Source organism: Acromyrmex echinatior, chromosome 8, assembly GCF_024713525.1.
Source record: "Acromyrmex echinatior isolate Ae372 chromosome 8, ASM2471352v2, whole genome shotgun sequence".
Classification (NCBI taxonomy): Eukaryota; Metazoa; Arthropoda; class Insecta; order Hymenoptera; family Formicidae; genus Acromyrmex; species Acromyrmex echinatior.
Window position 1 is genome coordinate 12,092,768 of NC_141859.1, and position 25,720 is coordinate 12,118,487.

At 34.4% G+C, this 25,720-nt stretch overlaps 3 protein-coding genes and 1 long non-coding RNA gene across 4 annotated transcripts in view; 2 read left to right on the forward strand and 2 right to left on the reverse strand.

The window, feature by feature from the left end:
• The first annotated feature begins 1,294 nt into the window (after window positions 1-1,294).
• Window positions 1,295-14,349, forward strand: Gycbeta100B (guanylate cyclase soluble subunit beta-1-like). The gene is made up of 14 exons (XM_087408553.1): window positions 1,295-1,454; window positions 1,674-1,747; window positions 3,609-3,709; window positions 3,794-3,912; window positions 4,862-5,017; window positions 5,306-5,459; window positions 5,642-5,796; window positions 6,524-6,652; window positions 7,931-8,013; window positions 8,407-8,577; window positions 8,952-9,189; window positions 9,655-9,795; window positions 10,664-10,821; window positions 13,868-14,349. Exons 1-14 carry the CDS (start codon window positions 1,452-1,454, stop codon window positions 13,995-13,997), a joined length of 1,812 nt encoding a protein of 603 aa, XP_087264679.1. The 5' UTR covers window positions 1,295-1,451; the 3' UTR covers window positions 13,998-14,349.
• On the reverse strand, window positions 10,702-13,861 carry stops (SOCS domain-containing protein stops). Its single transcript, XM_011056078.2, has 2 exons — window positions 13,021-13,861; window positions 10,702-12,482 (listed from the first exon to the last, which is right to left on the reverse strand). Exons 1-2 carry the CDS (start codon window positions 13,148-13,150, stop codon window positions 11,578-11,580), a joined length of 1,035 nt encoding a protein of 344 aa, XP_011054380.1. The 5' UTR covers window positions 13,151-13,861; the 3' UTR covers window positions 10,702-11,577.
• Window positions 14,350-17,098: 2,749 nt separating the features above from the next.
• On the reverse strand, window positions 17,099-17,610 carry LOC147908773 (uncharacterized). Its single transcript, XR_015545885.1, has 2 exons — window positions 17,457-17,610; window positions 17,099-17,315 (listed from the first exon to the last, which is right to left on the reverse strand). It is a non-coding gene; the product is annotated as an uncharacterized LOC147908773 (long non-coding RNA).
• Window positions 17,611-17,787: 177 nt separating this feature from the next.
• LOC105146049 (uncharacterized) overlaps window positions 17,788-25,720 on the forward strand; it is a 31,869-nt gene continuing 23,936 nt past the window's right edge. The window contains exons 1-2 of the mRNA XM_011056080.2: window positions 17,788-17,926; window positions 19,135-20,817. Of these exons, the coding sequence (XP_011054382.1) occupies window positions 19,177-20,817 (1,641 nt within the window). The 5' untranslated portion in view covers window positions 17,788-17,926; window positions 19,135-19,176. The remainder of the gene's footprint in view (window positions 17,927-19,134; window positions 20,818-25,720) is intronic.

Consider the following 25,720-nt stretch of genomic DNA (forward strand, 5'->3'; position numbering starts at 1 on the left):
AATTTTCACCATTCCAACTTGGAGATTTTCTTCTTAATATTTATCAAAGTATAATATTTATTAAAGAACAAAATTCGATACAATTATTATTAGCGATAAAGCTATCATAATTCAAAAGATTTGCGCAAAAAAGTGTATATCTTTATTTCTAAAAGAAGAAGAATGTATTAGATTATTTAATTTTGCTGATTGGTACTTTAATTAAAAGTAATTTTTGTAATTTAATTATTTTTTTGAGATAACAAAGCTACTATCGTATTTTATTATTTTAACTAATTCAGCAATGTGCTCTGCGATTTATTCTCTCCGATAAACATTTTGTAATGAATTTTTCTACAGTGTTATTAATAATGTAAATTAATGACATCGAAGTGGAATTATGCGTGATCTGTCCAATTTAAAGCAGATTTAATTGACGAGATGTGATTTATATTACCGTAATTAGATTCATTGCCCGTATAAATAGATTTTCCAAAGATAGAATATTTGTATAATATTCAACACAATGTTATTGAAACAGTATAACAAAAGTGGGATCATAATTTGATCATCGAAATTACTTTTGTGCAGTGCTTGCATGATGGAATAAATTTCACTTTGTTATTATGTTATTAATTGTAATTTAAACCAAACGTTGTTGTTAATCTATTCTAAAGTCAGTAGCTTATAATTGTTGTATGTGCAATATAGTTAAATTAAACAACAAATTAAATGCTTCGTTTGCATTTATCCTCAAATGCCATCGGGTCATCAAATATCATCATGAATGCACATAAATTTCGCATTGATCTTTTCAGTATTAGAAAAAGAAATTGACTGAAGAAATCGCTCATTACTAGGAGAAGCAGAGGACGCGTAAGAACACTTATGTTGCAGTTTGAAACTTCCTAAACGACGTTCCTCGACATTCATGGCACCGAGAGGTTGCATTTCATTACATCCTCAACTCGCTCGTATAAAAAGCGTTTGCATTTATTTTCTTGTTGAGTTCGCCGAAAATTGCAGATCGTAGAAATAAATAACCGTCCCTACGGCCGTGTGAAAGAAATTATGGTACACGAGCGGCTAAGTCGTTCTCGAGCTGACAGAAGTCGTTCCCATTCGCTAATCTCACGAAGGTCTTATAAGTATTCATTCGCGAAGTTATAATGCCACCGGCACCACACCACCATGCCGTGGCAAAGCGGATTGGGAGAACCGGAGGGTGGTGTGCAGCTCATTCGAGGGCGGCTCGTGCAAGAGGAGCACAACTAGGTGATGTCTAGGTGGCGCAGCCGCGACAAAATCGATACCCCATCGTACCGGCGAACGAAACAGGCCGTCTTCCAGTACGCGGCTCGTGCGCACGAGGTAAACACGGCGATCACAATCGGATCGACAATCGGAATGGAGTGACGCGTGAAAAGTGAGGTCAGTCGATTGCCTCCAGTCCAATTGTCAGGGCCAGCATCATGGTATGCTTCCGTGTGGAAGACTCGATGACTCGATGACTCAATGACTGCGTGCGACATCCACAGGTGCTGATGATTGCGCTACCGATTGTAGCTCGGAACGAATGGTGATGGTTTATACCGATCACACGTTAAAGTCTGTTAGCACCTGTGCGATGTCAAAGGCGTGCGTTCATCCCCCGGTGAATTACACTTATATCATTTCTCTCCTTGTATGTGCAGTACGGTTTTGTGAATTACGCCCTCGAGCTCCTGGTCGTGAAGACCTTCGGCAGTGAGACGTGGGAGACGATAAAGTAGGTAAAAAATAGATCATCTTCATTGTCTTTCATGTTTTTTTTCTTGCACTGTTTTTTTTATACACCTACGCGTGCAACCCTCGCGTAATCTTTACAACGCGGCGCGATGTTTCGCTCGACTACCGTCGGACGGGCAATCAAGTGTTGACATAGGTCAGTTGAAAAAAGAATAGTTTGTGCATGAAATGGAATATCATTTTATTATGATCTATATACGGATATATATATGATATTATGTTACATGTGATATTACGCCCACATGCACTCATCAATATTATTATGCCACGTGCGAAGCAATCTTTTCTCGTTGTTTATTAATATTGAAAATTATAGAGATATCGTTTTTCTTTGTACCTTCCCACTCATATAGGTTCAGTTTCATAACTTATGATTAACTCTTAACAGAGATTTAACTTATTTCTCACCTCTTTCCAATTCTAACATTAGAATTGTGAAACTGAATCTTAAAAACGTAAATAAATTTTAAAATATCTTAAAATTAACTTTCTTATTAATTATCGCGCTATTTTAATAATGTATTGTAAATATGTTGTACATTGTTAAATTCATAATGTCAAATTATATCCAATTTGAATTATTTTTAATTATTTCTATCAGTCGTCACTGCTTCTATTCAATATGTCATTAATTTAAAACTTGAAATTAAACAATATATTTCAAATTTAATTTATTATTACTTATAAGTACATATGTTATTTATTTTGAAATTATCCACAGAAATGAATTGATTTACATTTTAGAAATTAAAAACAGTAAAATATGTTTTTTTAAATTTACTATTGCTCCTTTGACATCTAACAGGGTATGTTGGTTATATTCTAATCTCTTTTGTAATAAAAATACCCTGAAGTGCGCTTATTATAAATGTAGATTATTTTATGAACAAAATAGGTACCGTTTAAAATTACCTGTGAGAGAGCCAATTTACCCACCCTGAATGAAGTTTGTAATATTACCAGCAAAATTGGATTGCAGAATATTGTTAGGTAATATCGGAAGCATCATCTGGTTTTATAATAACATCATTACAATTACGAAATACTGCACTTGACATATTTTAAAATGTAATCTTCAACAATGTTATTTAAAAAAAAAGAGAAGTTGAATTTTAATAAATATTTTAATGACAATTTTAATATATTAAAATTGTCATTAATATATTAATATATTGTCATTTTAATATATTAAAATTGTTAAAGTCTAAGTTCTTTTTGTAAAAAGAACTTAGACTTTAATTGAGACATAATAATTGCAATTATTAATTACAACATAATATAAAGATTATTATCTATCTTTATGATCTTTATTACTAATACTATTATTATTATTATTATTATCATATTATTATTATTATATTATATTACTTTATTGTGTATAATTATCATTAGCAGTTTCTTATAAGTATCCTCTTCTCAAAAACTTTTCTGAAAGATGTAATTTGTTTCATGATATGAATATTAATAAAGCTGAAGTTTTCAAAAGATGCTGAGTTAAGCTTTGAGTGTGACACTTGATATCCATCAAAGAATTGAACTACTACTTTGAACATTTGACACACAAATTAAATAACAGCAAGATCGTAAAATTCTTAATAAATTATCGGTCTTTCAAAATTTCTGTAACGCGAATTTAGGATTTAAACTGTCATATCTAAGTATACTGTAATACCTAAGTATACTAATTTTTAATTAATAATTAATTTTTGTAAAATGGTGAATTTAAAAATGAGTGTCGAATTTTATAAATGAATTATGTATCATTTAGGAATTATAATAAATATATATATATTTTTTTTTATTATCGGGAATTCTCTTTTACAATTGCATTGATGGTTTAGAAAAGATGCAGCGGTTAATATGGAAGGACAGTTTCTGGTGCGGCAAATCTACGAAGACGAGATTACCTATAATCTGATATCTGCAGCTGTCAATAAACTTAGTACGTATGCGACAGAATACGAAATAAGTCCATTGTGCCGACTGATTCGTAACAGGAAATTTTACTAGACATCTTATGCTCTAGATATTCCTGCCAATGAAATACTTGAATTGTTTGGTCGAATGTTCTTCGAGTTTTGCCAAGATTCTGGCTATGACAAGATCCTTCAAGTTCTTGGAGCAACACCTAGAGATTTTTTGCAGGTAAATTTTAAAGAATGCTGTTAATTACAGATTTCAATAATAGATGTCAATTATAGATTTTTCTCATATTTAATGCAACACAGTTTAATACGCTTGATACTGGTTTACCGACGCAAAAAAGTAGAATCTTATACTTTACTCGATCTCGCGCTTTAGATTTTTCGTTTACTACTTTAGCAATTAAATCGGACGTTTCCCGCAATTGATACGTATCTCTCTCTTGCTGTTTAATTTATCACTAAACCATTTACTAAATCAGCCACAGTAGAACAAGATATACGTGAGTAAAGATAAGTATAATAAATTAGAAAGTTTTATCGGTAAATTATCTCCAGTTAATTTTATATTTTCTAAAAATATTAATAAATATATAATTAAATCAATAATAATCATTAATTAACTAGCATAAATTATTAGTAATATTATAAAAACATAAAAGTAAGCATCATTCTTTCTAATGAGGAAAAAAATTTTAATTTATATTGCAATACGACGATATTCTTAATTTTAAATGTACATTCAATCTCTCTCAATTACTCATTTCGTATAAAAGAGAACAGTGCAATTAAATTCAATCTGAAGTTTTCTGCCTTTTGCAGATTTTTATGCATATTATTTCATTTATACTTTATAGTATAATACTGAGAATTACAATGTCACATAAAAATGCTTCAAGCATTTATATCAGCTGTTGTAAAACTAAATTTTATATGAATTTCTTTTTAATTTTTCATTTCAATATGCAAACTGTACAACGTAATATTTATTATCTTGTATTTTATAAAAATAATGGAAACCTATTCAAATATACTTATACGGATCAAGTATTATTGTAGCACCAAGAATATTTTTCGAAGATATATATACATTTTAAATTCATATTCGATATTGGAAACAATACATGTGCGCACGTTATCAGACATATATATAGATGCACATCACATTGCAGAATTTGGACGCGCTTCACGATCATTTGGGTACGTTATATCCGGGCATGAGGGCACCATCATTTAGATGTACAGAAAGACCCGAGGATGGCGCGCTTATTTTGCATTATTATTCAGATCGACCTGGTTTGGAACACATCGTTATTGGAATTGTTAAGGTATTCTATTTTCTTTGGTAAAAATTCTCTGGTAAAAATGTGATTTATTATTATGCAAGACTCGAGAAAAATCAAAATCGTGAAAAACGAAATTTAATTCTATTCTGGAATATTTCCTGAAAATACATTTAACGCTATAAAATACACAAAAACTCAGCTCCGAGAGACTTTCACGAGGAAAACTGCAGCAATTATTTTATATTTTAACGGAAATATTTTAACGAGAAGGATTAGTCGATAGTAAAGAAAGAATGATAGAAGAATTTTCGATTTATTTTTCTGAAATAGACCGTTGCGAAAAAACTACACGACACGGATGTTGACATGCAGATAGTGAAAACTAAAAGCGAATGCGATCATGTACAATTCCTCATAACTGACACATCAGGGCCAGGAGTCGTATCAAATCCTATGATCGCTGAATTGGAAACATTGTCTGTCGGTGAGTAGTATATCGCAGTTTCTTTCCAATAACACGTATCGGCACAAAAATCAATAAACTTGACAAATAATGATAGAATCGCAAACATAATATTAAAAAAGTATAATGTTAAATAATTAAAAAGACTATTAAGATACATATTACAAAAAAAGGAATAACAGATATCTAATGAATTGTCGTAGAACCGAAGGTCAGCCCAACAACGTTCTGTCGAGTGTTTCCTTTTCATCTAATGTTTAATCGGGACCTTACCATAGTTCAAACCGGATGTACCATAACGCGTGTTATACCTCGCGTTTCTAGCGGTCATTGCAAACTAAGCGACATTCTCTTAACTGTGAGTTGACGAGCATCAAACAATATGTTCATTATAGTCAATACGTAGTTCATCTTTTGTCTTTGCTTCGTTATAAATTCATTTTTGTACCTCGATGTTTTTTTATATCTCATTCGAACTATTGATTTTGAACGCTTTGCATTTTATCGATTAATTAGTCACAGACCAATCAGAAGACGTGTTATTTTTCTTGTGCTATTTTTCTTGTGCTTGTTTTCCTTCGTGATACTGATTATTACAGCTCAGAAATTTATGAATTACGTATAAGAGGACTTTTGTCCGATAATATCGTTTCAGCATTTCATTGATACTGCATGAAGTATTGTCTGCGCTGATATCGATCAATTTTCAATAAACCTTCCTAATTATTCCCTGTCAAAGGAATTGCATTAGTACACAATGCCTGCTATTACATACATGCCTATAAGCACATGAATGTATATCAAACGCAGCTTATTGTGACGGACACAGAGCGTGTTGTCCGAGTCATCCATTTAATATAATTTGCGTTCTTGTTCATGCGTAATTGTAATGTTGTCAATTAGCTCACCATTATAATCCCTCATTTTAAAAATCATAGACACATCAAATGTGCTATTGCTGCAAATATTCTGCTATGTAATTCTGTTTAAAATAACCACAATTTCCATTTGCATTTTGATAGACCAATTTAATAAATTATTACGTGAAATTGGGTTAATTAACTGTCATTTGGGAAACTTCGTAGGTCAGACCGCATTTGGAATTAACATTCGAAAATATATTGTCGCATATTAATACAGTGTATGTGCTAAGAACAAAAAAAGGAGTTATGCTTGTTGATGCTGCCGAGGAATATTCGTCTTTACGTTTAAAGGTCAGTAGTCTATAAAGATGAATCAACTCAGATAAATTAACACCAACTAAAAGTAATATAATATCTATGTTATAATTTTTTCATTCAATAATATAAATGTAATACAAACGCATACAAACATAATCAATAATACAAACGTAATGCAAACATAATTAATAATATAAACGTAATTGCACATAGTGCTACGTAACAGTCATATTGTTGAATGAAAAATTATAAATAATGTAGACATTATGTTACTTTTAATTAGTGTCAACTGGGAAGAATAAAATACACGGAAAGAATAATTTTACTAAAGTATTTAATAGTCAATATACACAACTCAAAATAATTTTGTTGGATTATCAAAATAATTATGTAGAGAGAACTCAAGCATGATAAGCAGTACTATAAAAATTTTTAACATTCTAGTAACCAGTTTGAGCGTCCTACATAAATATCAACAAAAATTCATAACTTCACTAGAGCCGAGATTAGAATAAATCTTAAAACTGGCAAATGAGAGACGTGAAAGAAACGGAGCGTGTAATTGGCTCTTGTTTATTCTCATATAAACCTCAATACTTGTGTAACTTTCACTGAAATCATTGTCGCAATAATAGAATTGTAGTGAAATTTTAATAATAATAATTCACACTTTAATAAAAAATCATACTCCATATGCAATGATGGTAATGACATTCTTCTACATGGTAATAGAAGGATCTTACCCATTGCATGCTGGGAGAACAGAATTGATAACAAACGACTATTAATCTTAGACATCTTCGTTATCGCTGATGATGGTTTAACAATTAAAACCGCCGTTCATGTTTCAATAGAATCATCGAAAATTAATTTGCTAATTTCCTATCCTTGTTTTCAGTTGATAAAAGTTATTTTGATATTATCTATGTTACTATAATTATTTGTATTTACATGTTCTTAATAATTTATACTGCATATCTGATACAAAAAAATTAAAATGATAATCGGAGCTAAAATGGCACTTGGGCCATTGGCGATTGACGATACCGGTATTAAAATAAATCGAAACAATTGATTTTATTATAAAAATATTATTCTAAATATATAATTTACGTTGCTTTATTATTGCGCATCAATTATTGTTTCTTTCACGACTCTTATTTATAAGTTTTAAAATTTATAGTAGTTCTACATAAACATATTAATAGTCCAATAAAATTATTGTCAGATCTATATCTAGCTAATACTTCAAAACTGTTCTTTCCGTGTAGAATTAATAAAGAACTTTTTACAGTTTAATAACTGTTCCAGGGTCAAATGTTGTATATACCTGAGACCGATATGGTTATTTTTCTGTGTTATCCAAGTGTTATGAACCTGGATGACTTAACTAGGTAAGACCCACGTCTTTCCATAAATCTATTAAATACTCTTCGTTTACGTAATAAATCAGTATAACGGGATGGAAAAGTATATATAACTTATTACCATAAACTTCTACACAACCTCATCGTAATACTTGTTAAACTTGTTCTCCCTTCTTTTGCGGAAAGGGAAGTCGTGTCTTTTAGTATAAGATATTAACCTTATTTCTCTCGGTCAACTTCGGATTCTTTTTCCGTTTGTGTTAAACAAACGTAATTGGTTAAAGTTTCGTGTTGACATTGCTAAAAGTTTTATACGTGACTACTTGATACGGTGAGGGGTGGATTCTCATTATCCCGCTTGACAATCGTCTCTATCGTCGTGGATCGCAATATCGTCCCGAATTATTCTTTTGGCTTCAGGCGGGGTCTGTACTTGAGTGACGTCCCTCTGCACGATGCCACTCGAGATCTGGTTCTGATGTCTGAACAGTTTGAGGCGGATTACAAATTAACGCGCAACTTAGAATTACTCACCGATAAACTGCAGCAGACGTATCGCGAACTTGACGGCGAGAAGCAGAAGACCGACAGGTAAGGATCTCCGCCCACGGCACTTCCTGATTATCTTTGCCACTGGTTCGTCGTTTACCAATAATTCGATTACGCGAGATCCGCAACTCGCAAATCGCTTTGGGAATCCTTCCGTTCGCGATTAACGGAAATGGATTTATGACGGAACACGATACCGCAAAATGGAAGGACTTCCGTTTATACTCGAGGAAAGCAGAAATCTTTTCTAAGATTTCCCGCAACCGAGATTTACTTCGAAACTATTCAAATTTAATTTCTCTCAACGACTTGCGGAAATTTTGCTGAGAACTGTTAATCTGATTAGGCAAAACTAGCGCGCGCGATACGATGGGAAGTTGCGACGTTGAATAAAAGATCATCTGTATTCACTGCAGGTTGCTTTACTCAGTGCTTCCTATTTCGGTGGCGAATGAGCTTAGGCATTCACGACCGGTACCAGCGAAAAAGTATGATTGCGTTACTCTTCTGTTCTCCGGTATAGTCGGCTTCGGAGCTTATTGCGCTGCTCATACAGACTCTAATGGCGCTATGAAGATCGTTAATATGCTCAACGAACTGTACACGGCTTTTGACGTGTTAACTGACCCAAAAAAAAATCCTAACGTCTATAAGGTAAATACGTATAATTAATTTAATTCTTACAATTTTGAAAAATGATTATTACATACAATTTTGATTACAAGTATAAAAAACATTCTCAACTTATTGCATTTTTGGAAAAAATGATAATAAAATCCAAAAGAAAATTAATAAAATATTAAAATTGTTATAAAAATAAATGTTATTTTTCAATAAAACTGATTTTTTATTTATATTAGTTTTTTATTAGATATTGAATATCAATTTACGTTTATTAGATATTGAATGCCAATTCACGTCAATTTGTGGGAACAATATATACTTTTGGACTGTAGAAAAATTATATAAAAGACATTTACATGTTATAAATCTTTGTGCGAAAACATTTTAAAAAGAGAAAGTGGCCGACAAAATTGCTCACAAATATCATTTACGCGGTATCAATAACATTTGGATTTTCTAAAGTTTCTATTAATTTCACTTTTGATCGATCTATAGGTAGAGACTATCGGTGATAAATATATGGCAGTGAGTGGATTGCCGGAACCCTGTCGTTGTCATGCACGATGCATCGCACGCCTAGCATTGGATATGATGGATCTCGCGGCGGATGAAGTGCAGATCGATGGAGAGCCCGTGGTATGTACAAGCTGTCTGCACTCCGCTAGGTATACTTTGATACATGACTATGTATCGAAACGCTTTGATCTGAAAAGAGTTGACAGTATAAGTCAATTTAAGATTGGACGTTAAACGTTACACGTTGTAGCGGGTAATATCGAAAGAGTTGCTGTTAAAGAAATTATCGAGACAATCCGTCCGATGACTTTTGTAGAAAGTTGAAATCTTCTTCGTATTTTATACAGTTAGACGTATGTGTGTGTGTGTGTGTGTGTGTGTGTGTGTGTGTGTGTGTGTGTGTATTTATACATATATGTATCGTGTGCTCGAATCGTTTGCAATTTCCCGAGAGACAGCTGATGGCATATCTCGCCACTATTTTTGTATCTCTTTGCAAAGAAAACTAACTTCTTTCTCCGAGTTCAGTGCAATTCTCATGTTACTTAAATACTTAACAACGGATTACAGTTAGAACGTTACGTGCAATTCGCAATTCAATTCTGGAAAGAAAAAGAAAAAATATTGACGCAACTTCAATAAATTTAAGTTTTCGTGCTGCAAACATGTGATATAAAGACAACAGGACCTTTGCACATACCTTTTGCATTAACATTACTAAAAATGAATAATCTTTTTATAATTTAGATAATTAATACTCTTAGATAAAAAAATATGCTTATAGAAATTATTGCATGTATCATAAAAACAAGAAAAAAACATGTTCCTTTTATAACTTCTTAAAAGTTTATATAAGTATATCTAATACTATATTAATTATTTTTGAATTTTTTAAAAATTAATATAATATTATATATGTATTTGTACATATATATATATATATATATATATATATATATATATATATATATTGATTGTTATTTTACAGAAAATTACAATTGGAATACACAGTGGAGAAGTAGTTACTGGTGTAATCGGTCATCGTATGCCTCGTTATTGTTTATTCGGAAATACAGTAAATCTTACAAGTCGAACAGAGACCACCGGTCAACCAGGAAAGATCAACGTTTCGGAAGATGCTTACAGGTAAATTATTTTAAATATTGCTAATATATAAATATATAGATATATAAATTATTTTATATAATAAAATATATTAAAAATTTCTTATTTTTATTATATTATATAATTATAATATATTATATATATATTTTTACTATACTGTCTCTTTCACTTGGTTCTCAGATTGAACGAAAGTTGCTAACGGTTCACAACTTTGGTTTCCCAAACGCGTACATTATTACATTGTCTCACGACATACTTTCCATTATTCTTGAATGTTTCTGGTATTCGCATCGCGAGCGTATACAAGAGCATCCCTCACAAAGTTTTTCTCTAATTCCCAAGATTCATTAACATAGCGTCATTATAAAACGCTATGACCCGACCTTCTGAACTTGACTTTTTCTCAAACCTTAGACCTTAGACCTACTTGAACGTCTCGCGCGAGATTTCGCTTTCATATATCAAGTATTCCACATAAAATCTGACATATATTTAAATATACGATTCGCATCTATCAAAATCTTTGCCGTAATTTGACTCTACTTTCTCTATCCATATATTTTGCTAAACTGTAAGTTCAAGATTCGAACTTTATGCGATGACTTTAAAAGATTTAGCATTTGCTAGATTCTGCACTCGAATCGACAGAAAGTACGTTTTATCGAATCATAGTGAAATTTTAAGACACTGCGTACAAACGCATATGATAAAATATTTCTAAGATTCATTGCTAAAACAAAATAAAACACCGATACCGATCATCCCGCGAACGAGTCATCAGTCTTGTAACAAATCCAGATAATTTCTCAAAGATTCTGGAATCTGCAGTTTCTTGATTCCGTGAGGCAATGCCCAATTATTATGGAGGGTCTCGCGGATTCGACAACGACACAGATGTCTAAGTTCCGCTGGACAAATTCCGCTACGTTCCGGAGGTATTAGATTTTGATTCGCCAGGTTGGGATACTGCTCGTACAAAGAGATACTAAATATACCGGTGTGAGCGGCGATATGATCAGGAGTTCTGATGTACGCAGCGGTCACAGTTCGTAATAGTAGCTTCAGACACGTCAGCAGATGTTCCGGATAAACGACTTCCTTCTGTCCGGGTTGTGCCTCGTACTCGCTCAGTTTTGTCAGAATCATCTCTATCGGCGACGGAGCCAGTTTGTCAGATTCGATTGAAGCACCGTAGCGCAGCATGATCAACAGGATATCCGGTGCGCCGTGTTGGATCGCGACCCTGAGAGGCAGAACCTGTCCATACGACTCCATGGTCACGTCGATGAAACGTCTTTTTATCGGCGAGGATTCGCAACGGTACTCCAACCGACCGCTAATTGCGTGATCCAAGAAGTACACGAGAGCCCGGATGTTCTCCTTGCGATCGTCAAAGTCGCACTTCCAGCCCGACAGGAAATGCGTTACGCGCGTGCCGAAGATTGCCCCGATGAGTAATCGCTCGAACGTCTTCTCGCAATAGAATATGTCATTTAACAGTCGACTGACAATCGTGTTATTGTGGATATCCCAATCATAGCACAGCTTCGCCGCCACGTAAAGAACATTATGAAATTTGCCGAGTAAACAGATCGATCCGTTCTCCATCATCGTGATATTGTGATAACGCAGAGCTGAGAGAACTATCCTCTCGCATACGTCCTGCTTGTCGAGGTCTTCCGCTGGAAGCATCAAGCGTGATTCATAGTCTCATCGGTTGTAAAATGATGAAGCAAGTAAAAAGTCGTGGAATTTATTCACGTAAAACGCGGGCGAGACGAAGATGTAAATTATTCTGGAATTCATGACGATGCGTTTGCGACGTGGTATTTTTCACCGTTACTGCAACGGCATTGGCGGAACAACGAAGACAAATAGAAAGAATAGGATTAGGCACGGTTTAATGTAACGGTAAGATCATAATGGGCGGCGATATCTTTGCGTGGTTCAGGAATTCCCGTATAGCGCCTTGGAGACGGATGAGATTTAGCACGGATAAAATTATACATCGTTAATATCGCGGAACCACGATGGCATATCGTCTGCGAATTTTGGAATTTTCTGTTCGGACTTGCGGGTAATAAAATGACGTTGTCATACTAATGATCATAGATTTAATGATCGTCGATGATCTCGACTGCGGTCCATTTGTCACTTACGCGTCTCACGCGTAAACATCACGCATATATTATAGGACATTGATATCATAAATCTTATTACCTTCTGCACAACTATTTATCACATCCGTGAAATAACTGACCAGCTCGCGACGTTTGTATCGCGAGGCCAAGGAACTGCGTTCCATTTCCGAAAACAGTCTGTCGAAATAGCAATCTATCAGTACCTCCATGATTTTCGAGTGATTTTAATTAGGCAACGCGCAACACAAAAAATTTAGTATAATTTCAATGACAGGTATCGCGTAACGTTCACGTTTTAATGGTTATCAACAGAAGAAACGAGCCAGAACTCACACGGCGGGGCCGATAATTCGATTAGACGTGAAATACGCATTTTAGAGGCTTCTTTGCACCCTAGGAGACCATTTACATCCATGTTGAAAAAAGCTGGGGCAGGCTTCTTATACTTCATATATATATATATATATATATGTATAAATCAAGGTTTTAAATGCGATAAATCCCTGCGTTGATAGAGAAATGACACAAATAAAAAAATCAGTATTTTGAGATAATAAAAGGAAACCAACTCTCTAAAGATATTAGTCTTCAGATTCTTTCATTATCTTAAAAATTTTAATTTTTTACTTGTATCTTTTTCATTTCAACGTAGCAAAATATTTCATAAAAAAGGGAGTGATAACATATCATTCCTTTGTAAAACCTATAATTAGAACATACATTCTACTGATCCTAATGACTCAGAGACTTTTTCTAAGAATTTTTAAGTAGTAATAATTTAGAATAATTTTATATTTCATAGTTCTAAACTTGAAAAATTAAAAAAAATAAAATTATATATTTTAGCGTAAAAAAATGTATTACAGATTAAATGGCTATTATATTAGCGTTAAGATTTTCACAAACGTTTATACGATTTGTTGCAGATATCTCTGTATGCCTGAAAATCAAGATCCGCAGTTTCTTTTGGAATATAGAGGTCCTGTCTCTATGAAAGGAAAATCCGAGCCTATGAACGTGTGGTTCCTGTCCAGAGAAAGAGAGCTAACATCTTAAATTATTTTACACAGCAATGAATTTTATAGCAATAATTTCAAGAAATCATTTTAGAGATTAAAAAATATGAATGTAATAAAATTCGTATATTTATTTAAGAAAAAAAAGCTAATAATTAAGATAATATTTTAACAATAAGTCTGCTTCGTTCAAGTTATGACTATGCGTTTAATATATCAAAAAGTTTATAAAGAGGTTATTATATCGGGATATCGTCGATGTCTCACAATCGAATTGTTTCCACAAGCAAATTGTAAAGTCGAGTCGAGCGTCGACACTTCGTCTTCGACTCGACAGGCTGTTCAGCAATCGTGTACAAGGCAATCAAATATAATCGTTATTTATTTGGCGACATTACGGCGGTAAAATTTCCTTTCCCGTTTCGCGCGACCCACGTTACTCGACAGGTCATCGATAACCGCTTTCAGCGTGGAGGTCACTAACGTGAAAGGTCCTCTGCCCTCTTAGTTGAAAAAAATCAGCAAGAATAACAGATGGATGGCCTACGCTGTGCTCACAAATAGAAGGTGTAACGGAACTTGTTCTAGTCACCTTTAAGTCTAATGCACGTTACAATGTCAATGGATTTTACAAACATTCTATTCGGTCTTAAGAACACTAATGATGTCTATTTCCGTTTTACACAACGAAGCTTTATATAAATTCAAAAAATAACATATTAAACTATCTTTAAAAGTAGTTACATTTATTTTTCTGTGCAATTGTATAGTTTGCAGTAATTATAACTGTTGCGTTTAATTTTCAAATTGCTTTTATTAGCATAGCATGTAATCATAAGCGTGATCAAAATAATGATTTTTAGAGCTAACATATATAGCTATATATTAATATTAACTAGTGAGAGAATGATCATCAATGCGATCAATTTTAGTGCATGATAAGCATTATCCATTGGATAAGCAAAACTGTCATCATCATCCAACTGATATATCGTTTTAAGATGTCCTAAATTTACACGCGATTCTTTAATCATTTAATATAAATAATTATTAACTAGATACACATTGAGTTGGAACAAAAGAAGCTAGAACTACTTAATTTGTATCATGGTTTAGACAAACATGCTAAAACTACTTAATTTGTATCATGGTTTAGAAAAACATGATACAAATGAAGTACATATTAAAAAAAAAATTGTATACTATTATATATCATTCGATAAACTGAAATTTCAGCTTTAATCATCTTTTTTTAATTATGGTATTGATTTTTAATGCAATTACGAGCAATTAAAGTTAAAATGCTTTTTTTATTTAATCCGATAATTCAATAACAAAAAAACTTTAGAAATATCTTTAAGAAATATCTTTAAGAAATAATTTAGGAAAACTTTAAGTTTTCATATTAGAAAGTCCAAAATTTTTGCAAGTTTTGGGGTACATGATAGGTCTATAAAGTGAGAAGAAAATTTTGTCCAATAGTTTTCTATATGTAAGAATTATTAACTCATAGAACTGAAAAAATATAATGATTTTTAAAATACAAGAAGTGTAAAGACTCGAGTGATATACAATCATAAAAATAAAAAGAAAAACCTGTAAGAGCCAACACAAGTTATTTGTGTGTAAAAAATGTAATATTTATTGATAAAAATCTAGACATTTTGACCACATAATTTTTTTTAATCTTCAGTAATTAACTGAATTCAACAACATAAACTGTACGCTATTAAACTAAGTCACTTGGTAAATATACAAAATATAAGATGCGTCGAACTTGCGTCGGCTCTTATAGGCTTTTCTTTTTACTCTTATAATGACTTTTCAAAAGTAAAGATTTTAAAGTTTTAAACCCTTTTTTAAATTTAAATTTTGTTCGTTTGTTAACATACAATTGCTTAATTTTAAAATTCGCAGCGATACGAACTTTTATTCTTATCCAATATACAATATAATTTGATAAAAAAAATTTATGCACATAGGAGCCGTATTCTACAACTTTTAACGACACTGTCGATATGTGTTCTTGCGCAGTTTTTTTTACTATATGAAATATCTGTGCAATCATGCTATAACGATATCGACACTGTCGTTAAGAGTTACAGAATAGGAGAATATCATAAGAACCATTATCTCGGAAACAATGACATATGACAAAAGCTAGAACTATTTCGATTTCTCTCTACAAGTTCTACGAGGAAGGTCGGACGCATCAATGCTATATTTATCATCGTTATCGAAAAACTGTCTAAACCTAACCGTCTAAATCTGTGCACTATTCTTTTCCTTCCAAAGAATATATATATATATATACATACCTGTTTGCCATAAAAGCAATTCTCTCTATAATTTCTCAGGGCATTTCTCTTTTATAATATTAGTTGGTGCAGGTGAAATGACCATTTTTCGTATTATAATATATTCCAGTATATTCTAGAATATTTTTAAAAAATTAGCGATTATATCATTCAAAGTTTCAACTTTAAGAATCTATATTTTTTTATTGTAATATAATGATTTTTAACGGAGTTATGAGCAATCAAAGTTAGAATGTTCTTTTTACTTAATCCGCGAATACTTAGGAACAAAAGATCGGAACATTATTAAAAAACGATAGGAAACAAAAGATAGAAACAGTATTAAAAAACGATTTTGCAGGGAAAACTTCAATCTTTCATGATAGATAGTTAAAAATTTTCTCGATTTTTTGGGAAGCATGTGACAGACCTATAAAGTGAAAAGAAATTTTTTCATTTTTTTCAGCTGATAGTTTTCTATATGTAAAAATTATCGAACTCACATAAACTGAAAAAATATAATAAGTATTTTCTTTCTGGAAGTAGAGTTTTCAAAAGCTTTAAAATCCTTTTTTAAATCAAAATTTCGTTCATTTTTTAACGAAGTTACGACTGTTCTTAATAGCAATATAGAAAAACGGTCATTTCACCTGCACCAACCTAATACTTGTATAAAAGTACTTGTTTAAAGTATGTTAAGTAGAGATATATCTACAGAGTAAGACCTTATACATATATAGAACGGAAATTCTTAAAAGAATATTAAATCGCTAAGATGTATTTATGATAAGGAAATGAAAGGATTACTAACTACAGGTTAAATATCCAACATTAAATGTTATCTGAAATAAATCAAATCTTCTATATTTTGTATTCTCGACATTTTTCTTCAGTATCTACGCACAATGAATATTACAATATTCTGAAATTATCAATCATGAAGAGATGTTTGGTAGATATCGAGCATGGCCTGCGGGCGATCGCACTTTCCATTCACACGACCATTCACGGGGTAAGTGCACCGTGCATGGATTATACAGCAAAACGGTCCGACGAAGATGCTAAGGAGAGGAGCAACATTCTGTAGCATCAGCGGTGAAATTTTGGCAGGTGCACATGGACGATCGTGTGTGTATATATATACACACACACACACACACACACACACACACACACACATACACATACACACACTTACTTACCGTCCACGTGAAAGGCAGTGAACGGTAAAGAGTCAGGTATTTAAATAAGAAACCGGATGGTCGATCCAGCGGGTGGCTCGGTAGAGGACGCCACAACTACCACTTCACCCAGGCAGGTACCTGTCTGGCGACTACAAGCCGACTTGGAAAGAACTCGTTCTCGTCCTTCCACGGTTCTCGCCTTTCTCCCCCCTTCCTACCGACACCACACACCTTCTTCCCTGTAGACAGTTTCCCACTCCCGCTTTCGCTATGCCCATGGTCTCAGGGCCCGACTCCAGTCCCCACCCGGACCGTGAAACTGCATGAGTGAGTGTCAGCGGCACTCAGTACAGTTACTGACGTCCCGTGCTGTGAACGATCACCCGTTGATCGTCGTCGTCGTCGTCGTCGTCGTCATCGACTTTAACATCCGAGTCGAGTGTAATCGAGTTTTACTATGCACCGCTCTTGATATACATATGCGGTCTGTAAGTGGTGTTATCCTCTTCTCCACGGTCCCGAACGACCTGATCTCCCTCTTTTCTTCATCTCGCGGATGGTTTTCTCTTTCTCTTTTTGCGTACCAGTCCCGTATGTTCCAACAGTCTCTCTCCCCCCCTCCCCCCCTCTCTCTCTCTCTCTCTTTCTTTCTCTCTCTTTCACGCGCAGCAGATAATCCACGATCTCGCATGGCCACAGGTGCGCGCAAGGTGCTAACGTTTTCTCGACGAGCGGAGCCGCGGGGCCTTACGTTGCTCGGCCGATCGACCTGATTTGAACGGCAATTCGTCAGGCTCTCCCATCTCCGTCGTCCTTGAGTACGATGGACCTAGAACACTATCGACGAATCATGATTGTCCAGAATTTGGACAATTTCGCGGAGTGATCAGTGCTTGTCTATGACAGGGTGCAGTCTTAATTGTGAATCTCAGCATACAAAATTAATTAAATTATAAAATTATATATTTTCTCATGCAGGTATTATACATTTTTCCCTACGCAATAATCGTATGTGAAATATCTATCAAGATCGAATAAAAAAAATCTTTTCGATATCTTGAAAATCGTGGAAACCTTGAAGACATGTTGTGATAGCAAAAATTAAAATCTTTCTCTCTTGATATTATGTATATGATTTAAGTATTCTATGTAAGGAATCGAAAAGAATTGGTTAAAGGCAATAGTAAAGGTATATAGTTTCAATAGTTAAACTTCAATAGTTGAAATTGGCAATATTAAAGAAACAATATTAGTTCAATATTTCAATGTATACGTTGCTAGTTGTCGAATGTGCTTAACGTACGAATGTGCCGATGAAAAGCGGTCTGTCCCAATGGCACTCAACTTTGATCGAGTGTTATGTTGTTCTGTATTGCAGTTGCGTTTCAGGGCGAACTGTCCATGCTGCATTTGCGGTGAATTAATATTGCCGTAAATCATAATAGATACACCGTGTAAAACGCGTGGCCATTTCGGGAAGTAGCTTTATCTGCGCGATTAATGTTTTTTTTTTTATTGAACTACCGGATAAATAGATATAAATTTATTATATAAGAACCTGTGCGTTATTATGAAAACGATTTGATCACGATTCGGTCTTGTAGTAAAGAGAAGGCCACGAAAGGAAAGAGAAAGAGAAACCCCGTTAGGAGAGAGGCTTGAGTTAATCCTTGAATTTTCCAAATTCCTCGTCAAGGTGAAGCCTATGGAGTGAGCCACGGCAACTTGGTATGCACGTATGGATGAGATCATCACGATGACTGTACCTCCGTCACTATCTGCGAAGACACAGGCCCGGGATGCGAGCCAGGCCGCTCTGCAGACTGTGTCAATCCGGACCGTTTCCCCTTCCGTTTCGCTACCTCTCGCTACCGGACCCGGAGCAACGGTATTTGTCGGAGTAAGCGCTCCTACCGCCGATTCCGTGACAACCTGCAGGAGAAGAATCCCGGAAGTGCAATCGGCGAACGGTGGCTGCGAGGAACGAAGCAACGTCGTCGAATCGTCGCGGCAGCAGCGGTGGCAGCAGTCGCAGCATCAGCAGGCCGCCCATATAGTGAAGATCAAGATCAATCCGGATGGCGACAAAAATAGTAGGGTGATATCGACCGTACGATTGACTCTGGACGAGAACGATCGAAATCACGAGATCGAGAACGGTGCCGCGCGCGAACGTTCGAGCAGACACAGCGACGGTGCGGTGGTGGTGAGTGCGACAAACTTGGTGAACGAGCGACATTGCGCGAGTGCCGGTGCTGGTGACGGCTGTGTGAGGATCAGTGTCTTCAGCGGCGACCCGGCGACCGGGTCCGACAATCAGGAGCGCAACAATAACAACAACGGCAACAGCAGCGACGACAGCGACAAGCGTAGCCAGGACGACGACAGAAGTGATAACAGAGACATGGTGCACCGTGGTACCACTGAAACCCTGAACTCGTCCACCCTTGGCAGCCGTTCGAGCGCCTGTTTCTACTACAATTCATATCAGAGCCCGTTAAGCGGCATGGTGATGTCCAGCGGACAATGTTCGCCCAGCGACACTTTAGACAGCGGCACTTGCAGCGACCTTGACGGAACGCCACCGCCACTGCCAAAAAAGAAGAACTCCAGTACGGTAATCCTGTCCAACAGCACGCATAACCGGACTGGTAGCCTGACTAGCAGCGGCGCCGAGGTCGACAGCGACGACAATGAGAGCAACATCAGCTGCGACTCCTTGAACGGCGCCGAAGTGAACGGCGAAGACACGAGCGAATATCGAGTGCACGAAACGCCGAAGGATATTGAGGAAACGGTGGGCGTTGTTGAGAAATTGGGCCGAATCTCGCTGACGAACGGCGTCAATGACATGATCGAGGAATCGAACGGGGTTCATCGCCAGGTCTCAATAACGGAACTCGGTTGTGCGCCATGCTCGCCGGTGTCGTCGGCCAGCGTCTCGCCGTCACCATCCGGAACATCGTCCTTGTCGAAAGCATCCTCGACGCCGCGGGTGAGGAGCCCTGATCCCGCAATCGAGCAAAACGGCCAATCGGCGTTGTCGCCGGTAATTAAAGAGTGCACATATGAAGAGAGGAAGCAACGGGAACAGGAAAGGATAGAGCAGGAGGAGTGCGTCAATGCTACTCAGAATCGGTCGACTGGTCACAAATACCTGTACGAGGACGACAGGTACTACAATTTCCATGTGAACGAGTTGCGCGATAATAATAAGAACTCAAACGGCGAACATGGAGTGGCTGAGAACGACGAGTGTTTCGCCGGTTATAAAATCCACGACAAGGAAGCCATACGAAGTGCCAAAGGGACCGTACGCGGTGTGAAGAACAGAGTACGAGCGGGCATCGCGACGTTCCTGCAGTCGCCTACCTCCAAGGTTTGAATCAATGGAATAATTTAATTTCTGATATTCACGTGCGAGATTATGACCTATTTATAGTATATATAGTTCTTATATTTAACCTGGAAAGGTCATCTGATTTTTTTTGCAAACGATCACTTGGGAATTTTAAAATATTAAAATCATTATTAACATATTGTATTATTGATTATTTTCTGATTTATAATATTCTGTATTTTCTAAAAAGTATAAGTAAAAATCAAACAAATGTTAAACAGAATAAGCATGTCAAGTAGCTTATTATAACAGTACTTCTAAAAAAAAATCAAGATTTTAATTAATATAATACCTTTTTTATTGCGGGGTTTTAATGGAATTGCATATTTGAATATTATAGTTTGCTATTAAAGAATAATTATTAAAAAAGAAAAAATTTATTAAACAATTTAAAAACATACAAAATAATAGTTTACAATAATTTACATTTTTTTATTTATGAGCTATAACATCTTAAGGCTATACTTAAGATGGTCTTAAGTATAGTTTTATGATATCATAAGCTAATCAGAGCTACATTAGCATCTTAAAATATTACTTATAAGACTTAAAATAAAAAGGGGCTACGAATATCGGTTTAAATTTAAAAAAACACAAATCAATTAACACATTGAGAGAAAATCGTAAACAAAATTTATAAACAAAAATTACATCTTTTATGTCAGCTATATTTTTATATTTAGAATTATAAATATAATTATTGTTATTTTTAATAACATTATAGCAGTAATAATTATAAAAATGGAATACAATTACTTTGGCTATAATTACTTTACTATGCAATTATAATCATAATACCACTTTTCTCTACGCATGATTGCATAAGTGCATTTGTAAATATCCACATATACACATTATGTGGTAAACGGGATGTGAATTATTTTAGGAATATTTAGTCAATAGAAAGCTAAATTATTAATTTAACTTCAAAGAGTGAAAATTAGTTTACTGTGTATTTCGCGCATATACAAAGCGACAAAAAGAGGAATGTGATTTATTTCAGAAATATTCATTCAGTAAAAAGCTAAATTGTTTATTTAACTCTAAAGAACGTAATGAATTTACGGAATAACATCCGTTTTCAAACGTATACAAAAGTAGAAAATAGTGCGTAATTTTCAATGAAGGTAGTCGGTGAAAAGCTTTTAAATTATTTTAGAATAAGTATCATATATGTACCACTAAGTTTACATATATGTTAGGTCTACTTATCAAGAAAAATAACTATTAATGTTTTATTTATGAACTTGTATAACATTCCTCCTCGCGTACTTTAAATATCGACCAATCGATACGGTAGTACCGCTCAGCCTCGTAAACGACGGGTCGATTTGTTATGCAAATCAGCTGCTGGCAAGTACCTGAAGTGCGTATTGACGAGCTCGGATGGAATCGGTATCGAGCAGCTCCGGCGCAAGTCTGCGTCAGGTTGAACGCTCAAATCCGTGCATCGAGTTGGGTGCACTTGATTCGCATGGTCTACGGGTCGGACACGAAGCGTTAGATTTACAGTTAGATAGCCGTACCGTCCTCCATTGCTCGCCACTTTGAATCAGATGGCATGGATTGGTAACTATATCGTGCATTCGAATTCGCATTCCACACATGTTTTGCAAGACACAGTGAACTATGTCTTTGCAAATATAATTCTACACTGAAAGGAAGAATTTTTGGTATTTGTGACTACAATTACGTATTACCATAATTATAATTATTAGATATTATATATCGGTAATAATATTAGTAATAACTATATATATATATATATATATATATATATATATATATATAAAAATAATAAATAAATCGTTTTATTTTTATTATTGTTAGTAATAATAACTATATTATACGTATATTAATTATACATAATGTTGTTGGCATCGAAAATTACTATATATTATATTATATTATATATTAACTACAAAAATGGTTGCAATTAGTTATTTTTAATTACCAACTTATTCGTTATAAAACTATACATATTTGTATAGTTGATAAGACTATACATATAATTATTAATATTATAATAGTAATAATCATATATATTATAATAATATGTAATTATAGTCACAGATATAAAAAATTTTTCTTTTAGTGTATATTTATATATTCTTAAAGCAGCAAGTAATTCTTTATAACTGATTACAAGATGTATAATTGATATATTGTGACACATAATTATTGATATACGCTTTAAAAATTGTTGCTTATATTTACAGAATAAATACATAAATAAACATTCTTGATTTGAAAAATAAAAGTAAAAACGTCATCGGCAACATAATGGATGTCTGCGAAGTCTTGCGACTTGTTGAACTGAGAAAAGAAAAAAGCTAAGTTATTTATCCTCATTTTTCGCATAGCAGAGTGTTAGAATTTTATGACCAGTCTGAAATCACCCAAGGGACTCTCTTTTATACCTGTGCCTCTGTCATAAAATAAATAATAGCGACGTCAATAGACAGGTTTCTTGAGGGTTCAGGCAGCCAGGTAGAAGATTGCGCAGCGATCTGCAGTGAATGATAATCTTTCCAACGTCCTTTGACAAATATTTACTATCGTCTTGTTATCGAATACGTTTAGTCGTCACGATAATCGGCTTACTTGTGGCATATGGGACCTTATTTGCTGTCTACCGGTTATTCGACGTATTTTGCATTGAATTCCTCTCAGTTGCTAGCGAGAAATCCGGCTATTAAGATCTCGCGAAATGGATCCCAGACAAACGACGTAATACATATTTAGTGCGTCTTTATTACGAAGTTTCCGGTGTTGCTATGCGAACGTCGTGCGTCTGCGACGTTCGTACCATCGATGCGGAACAGTTCGACATAACGGTAGATTCGATAAAACGATATTACAGCAACGTACTGAGAAACGCGACGTACGCAACATAGTTCAGAAATATTGGCCGCGAAACACAAGTTACATTTCATCCTTATGTTCGTCTTTGGCTCCTCATGTATTTCTCTTTGTTATCGCACACCGTGCCTGCCATCCATCCATCCATCCATATCTCTCTCTCTCTCTCTCTCTCTCTCTCTCTCTCTCTCTCTCTCTCTCTCTTTTTCTCGTCTACAGCCGCGCGGCCTATTTCGCGAAATTACAGAGACCGAGTACCTCGCTTGCACGCAAATGCGCTGGCAACGGCTGAGAAGTAATCCCGCATTTCCTCGCGGCTGAATTTATCTTTGAGACTTCCACGCCTCGATTGCACTTTTCACGTGCAGTCCACCGCGTACGTGCGATTATCTGCCCATGAATAATCGACGCTCGCGACGCAAATGATGATATTTTAATGAGATGCGTTCTACATCGCACATTCTTGTATATAACTACTGCCAGAAAAGTTTAGAATTTAATATTAAACCGATTTTTAAAGGAACATTACATATAATATTTTAAATAAAATAATTCAATATTTGATATTTTATTTCAAACACTATTTTTTAATGTATTTAATAATATGTTTTATTTCTTACTATACTGCTAATCAAAAATGAATAAAAACGGAGAGAATGTGCGTTTCATATCAACCGTTTTACGAAGCAAAACTGGTTATTAAAAATCTTCATAACTGCATATTTTCTTATCAACTTTTTATTTATTTATATTTTCTTTTAAATATATAAATTGCTCATATGAGTCAACATTTAAAATTACTAGTAAATAAATTTAAAATTAATTAATTTTGCAAGTAATTAAGAGAAATGTAATTGATTGTGATAGTTAATATAATATGCTTTATGCAGATATACTAACGCATTCTTTGGAAATACGGAATGAAAGTAACACTTGCACTTTCGAAATGTCGCTTCAAACTCAGATAACGATTTGATTGATCGCCATAGAACATTACTATATGCCAATAGATCTTTTATGTGGTTGATACATTAATCGTAGTCGGGTAACCGCAATTTACGACATCGAAATGTCGTGTGTGATTTTACAGATCGTGCTACTGACCAATGTAAGCAATTTAATTTTACATAAAAAAAGAAATTAAGTAGGTGTACCAATATTTCGACCTGAAATCATAAATCGTTTCGGGTAAACCACCATACAATGTTTATCGCTCCTCGCTTCCTCATTGCACGCGAAGATTTATCTCGATATTCTATACATTTTGCCAATATAATATAAGGTTGTATTGTACATTTTACATTTTCCGTTACAATTAATGTTTTATTTTCCGCTACAATTGACTTTAACATTTTAATTGACATGACAGAAACAATTTGATACATATATATGTATATATATATATATATATATATATAGTATAGAGCTTTAAATCGTTGACGTTTTCAATAGTATTGTTGCAATGCTATTATTAATTTGATTGTAATATTTTGGATAAATGTATTATATTTTTCGCGCATATTGAAATACCTATTATTCGAAGTTAACGCGTTTTTTGAATGACTAAATTGCTCTCTTTCATACAAAAAATTTTTTACAAAAATTTATTTTGTATATACATATTAATATATAATTGTTATTTTTGAGGAAAATACAACATAAATTTGGTTTAAGGGCCTGTTTTGCGACAATTTTCTCCTATTGATTAGCGCTTTCTCCTCATAATAGAATTCTTGTGGTCGGGGAGAACAGTTGGAATTGCAAATATCGAGATATCATGCGAAATTACTTCCGAGTCTGAGAACTTCATTGTTTACATTATGCTGTAGTGATCTTGAAATTTTGTGAATTTCGATTAGTGCCAAGACACTTGATTATTATTATGATTTAGCTAGTTTCAAAGGATAGCAACGTACAATAGGAAACGATAGTTCTACTTCCGCGTAATTAACAGTTCAAAGCACGGTTTCAAATACCGTCAGTTCAGTAGAGTGTTTGATATAATCCGTTTGAAACTGCC

Excerpts from the sequence above, each read along its gene's own strand:
- stops (XM_011056078.2), bottom strand. The coding sequence starts at position 13,150 with ATGGAGGTACTGATAGATTGCTATTTCGACAGACTGTTTTCGGAAATG. Across the intron at positions 12,483-13,020 it reads GATAAATAGTTGTGCAGAAG|CGGAAGACCTCGACAAGCAG; the intron begins GTAATAAGATTT and ends TGATGCTTCCAG.
- Gycbeta100B (XM_087408553.1), top strand. Across the intron at positions 9,796-10,663 it reads AGATCGATGGAGAGCCCGTG|AAAATTACAATTGGAATACA; the intron begins GTATGTACAAGC and ends GTTATTTTACAG. Across the intron at positions 10,822-13,867 it reads GTTTCGGAAGATGCTTACAG|ATATCTCTGTATGCCTGAAA; the intron begins GTAAATTATTTT and ends GATTTGTTGCAG.